Source organism: Hemibagrus wyckioides, linkage group LG18, assembly GCF_019097595.1.
Source record: "Hemibagrus wyckioides isolate EC202008001 linkage group LG18, SWU_Hwy_1.0, whole genome shotgun sequence".
NCBI lineage: Eukaryota > Metazoa > Chordata > Actinopteri > Siluriformes > Bagridae > Hemibagrus > Hemibagrus wyckioides.
This window is the reverse complement of record NC_080727.1, coordinates 13,044,662-13,057,388: the sequence shown is the minus strand read 5'-3', so window position 1 is coordinate 13,057,388 and position 12,727 is coordinate 13,044,662. Positions and strand designations below refer to the sequence as shown.

At 38.6% G+C, this 12,727-nt stretch overlaps 1 protein-coding gene across 4 annotated transcripts; it reads left to right on the top strand.

Annotated features, from left to right (window-relative positions):
• Positions 1 to 9,587: 9,587 nt before the first annotated feature.
• Positions 9,588 to 11,626, top strand: LOC131368787 (uncharacterized). Of its 4 annotated transcripts, XM_058414910.1 has the most exons (3): positions 9,611 to 9,689; positions 10,461 to 10,530; positions 10,642 to 11,626. In XM_058414910.1, exon 3 carries the CDS (start codon positions 10,745 to 10,747, stop codon positions 11,327 to 11,329), a length of 585 nt encoding a protein of 194 aa, XP_058270893.1. In that variant the 5' UTR covers positions 9,611 to 9,689; positions 10,461 to 10,530; positions 10,642 to 10,744; the 3' UTR covers positions 11,330 to 11,626. The 4 variants fall into 4 exon arrangements, with proteins under 4 accessions (XP_058270892.1, XP_058270893.1, XP_058270895.1 ...); XM_058414909.1 differs by lacking the exon at positions 10,461 to 10,530 and having other exon boundaries at positions 9,588 to 9,689; XM_058414912.1 differs by lacking the exon at positions 10,461 to 10,530 and having other exon boundaries at positions 9,637 to 9,689; positions 10,645 to 11,626.
• Positions 11,627 to 12,727: the final 1,101 nt, after the last annotated feature.

The following is a 12,727-nucleotide window of genomic DNA, read 5'->3' as shown; positions in this document are numbered from 1 at the left end:
GTACAGTAAAGAGTACTGTTACAAATATAAAGTATAAAAATTTTAAAACATCTATCCCATAACACACACACACACACAGACACACACACACATCAAACCCCATGGTTCACACATTCATCTGCTCTTTTTCTTTTTGACTTACAAAGAGTGTAACAGTGGCCTTTTGTGTCTGATGAGATAAATATTTATAAGCCCTGAGCCTGGGCGTGATTGAGCTCACTCTCTGTGGACAGAGAGGCTTCATTAAGCATCCAGATAAATCACTGAAGTCCGGCAGGGGAGCGGGAGCTTCTCCCATAGTGTGGGTTCTTTCAAGAGGCCATCAGTGGGCTGCTGTGCAAAAATCCACCCCCTCCCCGATTTTTCTCTCCTTCATATGAAAGACAAGCTGATTGCCAGCAAATGTTTAAGATTTTCAGACCGTAGTCTCCTTTGCTCCTCTTCAGCATCAAGAGCCCTTTCCCTCATCACTTGCTCTTCTCTGCCTCCCTACTGAGTGTGCCAGCCAAGTAGATGATAGTGTAGTGGCTCCCCAGTGCACTGCAATGTGCTGCATTGGAAGTGGTTTCATAGACATCTTTAAAAATAAATAAATAAATAAAACGATGTTGAGCTGCCTAATACTGCTGCTTAGTAAGGCTCTAGGTTATCTGAGGACCAGGCTATAATTTTACCAGGGTGTGAACCCCATCCACTTCTTCAATCAGCACAATTCTCCTCCACTGGATAACTCACCCCAATTACACAATAACTATCAACTGGGGAAGTGTCCGACCCACCTCCGTATCTTTTTTTAACCATTGTGCATGCTGCATCACAGGGTACTGTATAGTGTAAATAATGCATATGTTGTAGTGTATGCAAATAGTGTATGCAAATATTTTCTGTTTAAGCTATAGCAATACACAGTTTTGCTAAATGATGCACTGACTAAGAAATGAATAAATGAATTTTGAAAATTGTGTTCACTGAATGCATTTTGTGTCCACCTTTTTCCTAAACCCCATGATAGGGAATAACTTCCTTTACGACGTAAACAAACCTTTCACTGCAGTGTCACTCGGAGTCTTGCCAGTACCTTCATAGTAATAAGTTGTGTGTTGCTTAAAGATATGGAAAATGAATTTGCATTCTTCACTTAGTTTTGTCTTCTTTTGGAAAGCTTGATGAAAATTGTACAGTCACAGAAGCAGTCTGCCTTAACCTGAGGTCTGTGTATGTACCAGTCTTCTTTTAGCCACAAACTGAGTTTCACCTGGTTGTAAGTGCAGCCACGAACAGCACATGCTGTTCCTGAGCTTCGTAATGACATTTTAATATGTTTCTGTCTGAAACACCAAACAGTATTAGTAGAATCATGACATAAACTACACCTGCTGTTGTCAGAGCAAGCCAGTCAATGCTGTGCTACTACCTCTGGCGAAAGTTAGCACCCATAATCGTTTTTACAGCAGTGACCCCATGAAAAAGGTAGCTTTACCCAAGTAAACGTTTTGATTCAAATAGAGTGTTGATCTGTTAACCACATAAAGAGATTTGAAAAAGCTTAGCAATGGCTAAAAAAAAAAATAGAACTGTTTACTAATTCATAGATTTATGTCAATAATGAATTTGCATTTTAGTGCTAGCATAAGTGAGTCTTTTTTTTCTTTGTCTTCTTCTTCTTCTTTTTGCTCTTCTTGTTCTTCTTCTCACTCATTACTATTTTCCAGTAATGTCATCTTCATCATGGTTTCATTCATCTTCATGAAAAATACAGCACAGAAGTAATGGAGACACGAATGCTGGACTCAAAATCCCAAAATCTAATGAAGCTACAGTTACAGCAGAGATTTGGCTTGGCTAGTTAGCATTCTACTGACAAATGACGAGTGTGATGGCAATGATGGCAGCTTTGAATTTTTTGAAGCTTTTGAAGCAGAGCCTACAGATGAGGTGGTGAGAGCGCCAGACAGATAAAGGACTAATGTCCTGCTGCATCGCTTCCTTCAGAACACGGGTCTTCAATCTTATCCGCAAAGGGCCAGCGTGGCTGCAGGCTTTCATTCCAACCAACCAGGAGCCACATCTGATTCCACTTGTTTAATCAGTTCAACTTGGTCTCCAATCAACTATCAAGTGGGCCTCCTATTTGGCTGGTATGAAAGCTTGCAACCACACTGGCCCTTTGCGGATAAGATTGAAGACCCCTGCTTTAGAGCGCACTTGAGCAGTATTGTGGGTGAACCATTAAAAAAAATGAAAATAGACCAACATTTTTTGATTAAAAAAAAAAAAGTTTAAACAAGAACAACAACAAAAAAAACACCCTGCCTCAGAATTTAATAAAAAATCTTTTGATATTGAAATATTAATATTGATTAGAAATACTGATATGTAAGCTCTCCATTATGATGCCTTCATGTACTATCAGAATTATTGTCAATAACCCATGTTTCATCATATCCCTGATCTTTATCCTTCAGTCATGGAAGAGAAAAAGATCCAGTGATGGGTAAGTACAACAAACAGTATACTGGGCCTTTCCTGTCTCAGTGAATTAAAAATATGAATCATTAATCTATACTAAGTGCTTTATTCTAATTAGGATGTCAGTGGAGCTGAAGTCTCTGGAGTCTAATTCTCATTAATGCTTTCCCTTGATGATACAGAGACCTTGCTTTTCCTGTTACTTCTTATTCATGTGTTTTTAAGATGTTTTGCTCATCATCTCCATGTGTGAAACTGGCTGATTTTGCAAACATTTCCTAAAATCAGCCAGTTTCACACGTTCCTGCCATGGTTGAGAGAGGATTTTTCATGACAGCCGAGGCCTGAGGGTCATCCCGTGTGTGGAAGTGATAGCTGGATGACCTTGTCGTGTGCAGTGTTCGGGGAAAAGAAGATGTGACAGGGGACACCCCTGGGCTTTTTTACTATGTGCTGTTTTAGAGAAATGCAAGAAAGATAACTGGCTGTCATGATAAGAAGTGCTACTCTCACACCTGGAAGTGAAAAAAAAAACATTTTATTAAATAAGAATTAAAATTCATCAGGACAGTTAATAATTCCTTTACTTTTATTCTTGCTTCTCATTTTCACAATTATTCCAGGACTTGGAAAGACTCTGTGACCCCGCTGTAATTGCTTTTTTAAAAGATTATTTCTAGACTTCACTCAGAAATCAGCAGATGGGAAATTGTTCATTGCTTTTCTTCAAATGATTTCAGTTCTTTGAAGTTACTTTCTTTACAGCTGAATGAATTAGGTGATTATTTGCAGCTTTTTTTCTTTTTTCTTAGCTTTTTCCTGCTGTTTTGGGGCAAAGAATAACAATAATAAATAATAACAATCATAAATACTAGGTAAATACTGTAAGCAGATAGGTTAGCAAACCTTAAGGTTTTGACAGTAAATGTATTCACACTTATAATGCTTATGGTCCTAAGATATTCATTGTATATTTAATATTGTGTGGTAAATGTCATGACTCAGGGTACTATCAACACCTGACTCTCACATCTCACACCCTGCACACTAGCATGAACCTCTAACTTTCTTCAACATACAAGCTGGAGCTTGGTGAGTTGATTTGAACAAGCAGACACACACACACACACACACACACACACATACACACACACACACACAGGCTGATGCCTGAGCCAGCTGAAGGAGACTGAAGGAGCTTCTCCACACTCGGGAGGCGGTGGTGATGACAGGGGTGACGCACGTCAATCAGGGACAGGAAATGGAAATAGCTCAAGCACCAATCATACCGAGCCATTCAGAACAACTGCAACAGACCTACATTTATCGGAATATATTTAAGAGAAAAGCTCATGAATATTTGATGTTCAAGTATCACTCACTAAATATAAGCTGAAATAAGAAATGTGTTCATTTAGATTTAGGTGGTGGTGATGGTGTTGTTGGTTGTGGGGGTTGTGTTTTATTGCTTAAGTTTTTTTTTTGTTGTTGTTTGTTTGTTTGTTTGTTTTATGGCTTTAGCCCATTTGTGTCTATGCATTCATTAATTTTTCATCAAAGCAAAATAAATAAATAAATAATAAAAAAAAGTGTCTTGGTGTAAAGAAAGTGAGAGTTCACCCATCAGTCAAAAATACTCAGCTCTTTTTACCATATGTAGTCCATATCACTGCTGTATTTTACAGACAGACAGACAGACAGATAGATAGATAGATAGATAGATAGATAGATAGATGGATGGATGGATGGATGGATGGATGGATGGATGGATGGATGGATGGATAGATAGATAGATTTTTTTTAAAAACCTTTTTTTTTTAAACCGGTTGGGTGTTATTTTTAGTGTTTGAAGATAACCAGATCAGATCAGGTTGGTGCTAGCTCAAGTGGTTAAGGCTCTGGATTGTTGATCAGAAGATCAGGGTTCAAGCCTCAGCACCACCAAGCAGTCACCACTGGGCCCTTGAGCAAGGACCCCAACCCTTTCTGCTCCGGGGGTGCTGCACCATGGCTGACCCTGCACTGTGACCCCAAACCTCCTAAAGTATTTGATATATGGATTAAGAATTTCACGTATTGTGCAGTATTGTATATGCGACAAATAAAGGCTAATTAACTTAGGATGAGTGCAGAAATGGGTTAGATAATGGCCTTTACATTGAATAGATAAACATATTAAAAATATATTTGAATATATGGCCCATAAACAGAATACTTATGAAAAACTACAAATTATTAAAACTATCTACTTTCATTAAGCACCACTGTGGAGAATGACATTAACAAAGAAATTCAATGATGAACATGAGCACCACAAAACAGGCACAAATTTCCCTTTTTCACCTCTTAAGTTAAGAAGCTTTGAAGATGGGAATGTTTTTTCAATCCACTAATTATATCCTCCTCCAGATAGCTCACTGTGTGCTGATTTTGATGATTTGTTTGTGGCCAGAGAATATACAAAAGAACATAGTGATTTTTGGATCAGACGTTTGAATCATGCACTCTCTTCAAGCTGCTAGTTATATAGTGATAGAGCAGGTTTACTTGACTCACTACCAGTGTGTACAGCATGAGCGGGTGGTGCTTGTGTTCACAATGACGAGTGCTCAGTATTGTTTGTCCACCAGTGCATGTATGTTTTCACAATTCACTTCTTGGCGATATTTATAGTAATAAAAGCAAGTTATTCCACCTGGAATCATATTCTTTGTGTCTATTTCCTGACCCCCCTTAATACTACTTTTTTGTCTGTGTTCTTTATAAAAATGACAGAATTTTGTGAAAATGTAAACAGATAGTCTGTAATGACTAGAAGATAATAAAGAAGATAATTTCTTTTAATAAGAAATACATTCTATTCTATTCTATTCTTCATGTAACGTGCAATATATGCAAATAACTGTCTTGATACAATGAATATGCAAATTAGTCTGTGATGCAATCTGGGGACTTATAGTGACTTTTTGAGTATGCATTAGCTGCTTTCTTCTGAAAAGAGTTGGCAACACTGTGGAAAATATCAGGCTCTGTATCACGTGGGCAGAAACACTGGTTGCATGGCAGCAGAGGGATTAATGTCTATCCCACGGCACACATACACACCCACACATTCACATCTGGGGGAATTTAGCATCCACATAACAGTGTGGTTTTTGCCTTGTGAGAGGAAACTGGAGAACCCTGAGGAAACCCACATGAATACAGGGGGAACATGCAAAATGCAATAATAATGAATTTGTACATAGAAACATTTTTTGTAAAAAAAAAAAAAAAGAGAGAGAGAGAGAGAGAGATTATGTTGAATTTATTGTCATAGAATTCATTTTGAACATGATTGTATATGTATCTGAATTAATGTAGAGTTTGGGGACAGCTGAGTCATGAGGCAGTTCTACATCCATGCTATTTTCAGAAGCAAAAAATGCTCCAGTGGGCCTGTTAAAGTCATACAAAGTCATACACAAGCCAGTTAAACAGGCGGCCCAAGGCAACACATTGGTAGAAAAAAGAGCAGGATCATAAAGAAAAACAGCTAAATAGATCAAGAATTTACCTCAGGCCGGATCAACAAGGACCATGAAACCAGCAGCTTCATCTGAGAACTGGCAGAGTATCAGCATTAAAAATATCCAGCACCTGATGATGTGCACTACTGGCAGACATTACACCTATATTTGGTGAAAGTAATCTGTATACAGCTATTTACATGTATGTGTTTCTTACATGTGCGATATTGTGAGATTATTAAACACTGTTAATGTCTTGAGAACAGTCTTAATGGGGCTCTTCTGTTGTGGATGCTGTAGCACAAAATTTCCCCTTGGGGTTTAATAAACTACTCTGTACTCTACTCTACTCCACTCTACTCTACTCTACTCTACTCTACTCTACTCTACTCTACTCTACTCTACTCTACTCTACTGTAAGATAAGATAAACCTTTATTCGTCCCACAGTGGGGAAATTTCCATGTTACAGCAGTAGCAAAGTAGAAAAAATGTGCAAATATGAAACAGAAAAATAAGGAATCTTTATAAATACTCTACTCCACTCTACTCTACATTACTCTACTCTGCTTTACATTACTCTACTCCACTCTACATTACTCTACTCTGCTCTACATTACTCTACTCTACATTACTCTACTCTGCTCTACATTACTCTACTGTGCTCTACATTACTCTACTCTACATTACTCTACTCTGCTCTACATTAATCTACTCTACTCCACTCTACATTAGTCTACTCTACTCCACTGTACATTACTCTACTCTACTCTACTCCACACTACTCTACTCTACATTACTCTACTCATCTTTACAGTACTCTACTCATTTTTACATTACTCTACTCTGCTCTACTCTACATTACTCTACTCTTCTGCACTTTGTTCTATTCTACTCTGCTCTACTCTGCACTACTCTACTCTACTCTCCAATGCTCTACTCTACTCTAAATAGATAGATAGATAGATAGATAGATAGATAGATAGATAGATAGATAGATAGATAGATAGATAGATAGATAGATAGATACTTTATTCATCCCAAAGGGAAATTTAAAGCTTCCAGCAGTATCCACTAGCACAGATAATAAATAAAATAAAAAGGATTATAAAAATAAAAAATAAAAAAAACTTAAATACCCAAATTTAAGGGTACAAAAATATAACAAAAAATATAACAAATTACAAAATATAACACAATTTAACAAAATATTACAAAAAATATGACAAATAACCTATAGTAAATATTAGTAAGTATAAGTAAGTGAAATAAGTAAGGAATATAAGATAAGTAATGTGCAAAAAAACAGTTTAAAGGTACAGGCCTAGTGAGGTGATGTGCAAAAACCTGGTATTTGCAAAAACTGCCTGTTTATGAGTCTTGTGCGAATCTCAGTGTATTGAAGAGTCCTGTGCAAATAGGAGTGTATGGTGCGTAGAGTAGTTTGTTGTACAGTACAGGACAGAGAGTAGTGTCAGCACTGACTTTTCCCACCCCGAGTGGAGTTAAAGTGTCACATGGCGGAGGAACGGATGGTTAAAGTCACAACATGCAACGAAGTCCCGTATCAGTTTTCTGTAGTCCTCCTCCTGTCCCTTCCTGATACAGCCAACGATAGCAGTGTCGTCCGCAAACTTTTGCACATGGCAGAGCTCTGAGTTATACTGAAAGTCCGACGTGTGCAGGGTGAACAGGACTGGAGAGAGCACAGTCCCTTGTGGCGCTCCTGTACTGCTGACCACAGTCACACCTGCAATCCCCCAGTCGCACATACTGAGGTCTGCCTGTCAGGTAGTCTGTAATCCACGCGACCAGGTGTGAGCTTACTCCCATCTCTGTTCATTTATCTCTGAGGAGCAGCGGCTGGATGGTGTTGAAGTTGGTGTTGATGGTGCACTGGAGAAGTCCAAAAATATTTTTCTCACAGCCCCGCTGCTGCTGTCCAGGTGAGACAGGGTTCTGTGTAGCATGTAGGTAATTGCATCATCCACTCCCACCTTCTCCTGGTATGCAAAGTGCAGAGGGTCGAGGGTGTGGAGGACATGTGGCCTAATGTGGTGCAGCAGCACCTGCTCCATGGTCTTCATTATGTGAGACGTCAGGGCAACTGGCCTGAAGTCATTCAGCTTTCCAGGGCGTGGTTTCTTTGGGACTGGGATGATGCAGGATGTTTTCCACTGCCTAGGTACCCTCTCCTGCTCCAGGCTCAGGTTAAAGATGCACTGTTCTCCCAGCTCCATTGTGCAGGCCTTCAGTAGTCGTGGAGATACTCCATCGGGGCCTGCAGATTTGCTGGGATGGATCCTCCTCAGCTCTCTGCACACCTGGGCTGCTGTGATTGTGGGTGGAGGGATATTCTCCTCCTCTGTGCCACAGTTGTTCTCAGTGGGTAGATTGAAAGCAAAAGTGTGGGTGGGGTGTGCTGAGGTGTGAATGAGTTGGGGTCGTCAAACCCAAAAAAACACTACCCTCCTCTGCACTGCTCTACTTTACTCTACTCTGCTCTACTCTACTCCACTCTACTAATTTCTACTCTATTCTACTCTGCTCTACTCCACTCTATTCTACTCTGCTCTACTCTACATTACTCTACTCTACTCTACTCCACTTACTCTACTCCACTCTATTCTACTCTGCTCTACTCTACATTACTCTACTCCACTTACTCTACTCATCTCTACTCTATTCTACTCTAGTCTAGTATACTCTCCACTGGTCTAGCAATTCTATTCTATTCTTTTGCACTCTACTCTACTCGACTCTATTCAACTCTTTTCTGTTCTAATTTACCCTATTATATTCCACTTTACTCTGTTCAACTCTAATCTATTCTACTCATCTCCTCTTTATTCTACTATTCTACTCTATTCTATTCTACAGTAGTCTACTCGATTCTACTGAACTATCTGTAGTTTGTAGCAAACTGCATGTCTAAATCATCACACACTCGGCTCTATAGGTGTGAGGTTGTTCTGTGTCTCATACAAACCTGCTGATGTTAATGCTGATGACTATATGACACTCTGTTGTCTATAAACATGACCAAAATTATGTCCCAGAACTAAAAACACTCAGAGCTCCATGTTGAACCGTTTCTGTCTCACTACATACATGTGTATGAACATTTTCAGGGTTAGGGTTACCTATTTTGCTTTTGATATTAAATGACTTTGAAAGCAATGGAGGTCCTTAATGTGCTTTTATAATAACAGATTCAATTTTAACAGTAATGGCTCTTTTTCAGTAAAAGCTTCTTGAGGAAAAGCCATTTGCAGTGCAGTTTGCACTTAAATGCATTCCACACATTAACGTTAACATATTTAGCCTGTGTGATCTTTATGTCATAATTGTCAGAAACATACATTTATGTTACATGACCACCTCAACTAAAATACAAGGCTTAATGTCTCCTTTTTCTCATCTGTCTTATATATATATATATATATATATATATATATATATATATATATATATATATATTTATACATTTTAGAAAATAGAAATTTAAAAAATAGACATTCCATGGCTAGCACTCAGTGTCATTTGCCTATTTTCTGTATATGCCAGTGTGACCAATAACTAGTCAGGAATGTGCCTAAGGAAATGCTCTGTTTCCTGAGAGAGCTGAGTTTCCTCCCATCCAGAGAGCTCCGGACCTAACTTTTTATGATGGTCTCTACATGTAGAAGCTGGTTATAGCATGAGCGCTCAAGTAAGTCGAGCTCTTCTACTATTCTAAGTCTTTAAACATGCGTTTTTTGTGTTTTATTACAGATTTTATTACAGTGTTGTTGAATTCTGGATTCTGATTGGCTGTGCATTGTTTTCTCTAACTCTGCTCTAAAAATAGTACCGCTCCAAATTGTAGCTTTATATCTGTGCACTCATTCTAATGTTATTGCTTCTGTAGTAACCTGTGGGTAGAAAGAGCTTATATTTATCAGTGTAAATGATCAATTAACCTTAATAAGATTTGAAAAAACAACAAGTGAGTTCAAAAAGCAAACCGCTCCAGTTCTTGTTACTAGTTGTAGTAACAAAACCGAAAACTTAGACAATGACACACAGCTCTGTAATGCCTGGAATCCAATGAGAATAGCAATTGAATAGGGAAAAAACTAAACACGTACTCCTAAATCATGTTTGTGTGGCTTCACAAAGAAGCTCTCAGATCCTGATGAGACACTAAAATAATGCTTTATAAAGACAGGTGCACTTGCAGGGTAAATAAGCTGCAGATAAAAGACTCATGCTGTGTGCCAAGTATCTAATTACAGTGATTAAGAGTGAGGATTTTTCCAATTAGATCTAGCTTGTTTGTAAATAAATAAAAAAAAGCCACAAACATATCTCAGCTCAATTATAACCATTCTATATTTAGAGAATTTTAAATGAGGTTTAAAGATGCAGGTCTGTCTTCATGTTGTGTTGGTAAATATACAGAATATGTATATGTTATAATACATTAAACATATCTTATTAGGCTCACTTGTCTACCTGTGAGCATCAACTAGCCTTCCTCATCTTGAAGAGATGTAAAGCTAAGCTGAATAGTAAGTGCAGTGCTGTGTTTATGTTTACATCAGAGTTAATCTACTCTGAGATTGTTTTTCCCGCAATATATTTGCTTTCCTAATTATTCTGTTCTGCTACTATTTTTTGAGGAGCTAGGCTTAGACTGAAGCAGATGCTCTGCCATGTTCAACTGCTACAGCCTCTACAGAGACACCAGTCTGCAGTGATGTGTCCTCAGTAGTGGAAACAGCCATGTCGACAGTCACTGAAACAAACGTGAAGTGTTCCGAACAGCTAATACTTCCGCATGTAGGACACAAGCCATCCGCAGAGGGCTCCCCATCTGACAACTGTAAGACCTTGGCTTGCTGGGATGTAAACGTGGCCTTGGTGCTTGTGGTTCTTGCCGGGTTCCTCATCTTGGTTCTGTTTTACTGTGTCTTTCTCCTGCGGCACAAACTGCATTTGGCTCAGGCAGGAAATTCTTTGGAGTACTTTGGCTTCTACCACATGGCAAACTACACCTTGAAACACCCACATGAACCCCCAGGTTTATCTTTAGTGAATTCCTCTCCCCCTGTGGAGGCACTATCATCTTCTCCACCTCCAACTGTGGTTTCAAGTCAACCAGTCATCCCTCCATTCCTTCCTCCACCACCGCCACCTTCATCTCGACCTCCCTCCATTCTACCTCTGCCGCACCCCATCATCTACACTACCCCACCTAGCCCTCAGTCTGACGCAGAGGTATATTCCCGCATTGGCACTGTGCGGCTCTCCAGGCACTCGAACGTGAGTCAGACGCAGGTGGTTCTCTTTGAACACTCGTCCCTGTGACCCTTCGTAGAGAAACTCTGCCCCACTGTCTCTTCCATCACAGAGTTTGCTAAGAGACTGCCTTTCACAGTCCAGTCATTCAGGCAACTTTTAAGTCATATGTTTGTTTGTTTTTATTTTTGGAAACTTGCATATCCTTGGCCTGTGGTACTACTGTATCATCCGTCTTCTCTTCTTTTTTTTTTTTTTTTTGTAGATTTGCACTAAAGCCATGTAGGTTGTAACAAATAAAGGACACTTATAGCCTCCAGTTTAACACCGCATCACACACTCACCTCAAACAGTGCTAAGACATAATTTATACATTAGAAGACATAATACAGATAATATATAAAGAATATAAGATGTGCTGTTATAGGAAAATAATCAAGGAGAATATAATATGACCAATGCAAAGTATTTTCCTGTAACAGCACATCCTAGAGTGTTTGTTCCATTACACCACAGCAATTTGCCAACAAATGGATTTTTTATTAATTAAATTACGCAGCTATATGCAGTCATTCTTTTACCAACACTTTTCCTCCTCTCTTAATAAGACTTAATAAGGCAGAAAATAAAGAGCTTGTCATGTTTTATTGATAAACTATAATACTTTTGCAGATTTTCACATGCCACACCACTATTACAAAGAGCTGACACTTGAGACTCCTTCTACAAATATTAAATAAAATTCTCCTTTCAGAAAACCTCCCCATCTCAATTTTTTGTTAAATAACACTTTTTTTAATTCATTTTTTTTGTCCCAGGCGATGTAGAGCATCTGCCATATAATCCCGTGCATGAGCTGTAACTATAAAAAATGACAAAGTGGTCGAACGAGCGCATTATCATATTTATCATTTGCTTAAATATCTGAATCTGTCCATTAAGAACTTCCCTTTTCATAACGGTTCACACGCAAGCTTCAACTGAAAGTCAGTGGCCGAACTGAATTACATTAAAAACATGCAACAAAAAGAAAGTGTTTTTATCAAAGAACATAGATTGAGATCAATTAAATATATTCCTTCAATCAATTGTTATATAATAGACAGAAAAGTACAAATAGAAAGTACAACTATCGATAGGAACCTGTTCAACCGTCATCGGTGCTATATGCCTGTGCCATTTGTTGAATGAAACGTAGTTATAGTGTATGTCAAAAAAGGCAAGCAAGCAAAGGCATATCACAGCAGGAACAGTATTCTTTTCTCCAATGTTGATTTTCCCAGAAAAAAATCTCTTCTGCACTCTGCAATTTTTATACTTATTTTTCAGATGCACTGTTGAACTACTGTAACCAAGAAGGTTTTTCATCTATTTGATTCTTTTGTGCACAAATTCTGACATTCATTATGCTCCAGGGGGGCATGGTGGCTTAGATGCTAGCATGTTTGCCTCACAGCTCTAGAGTTT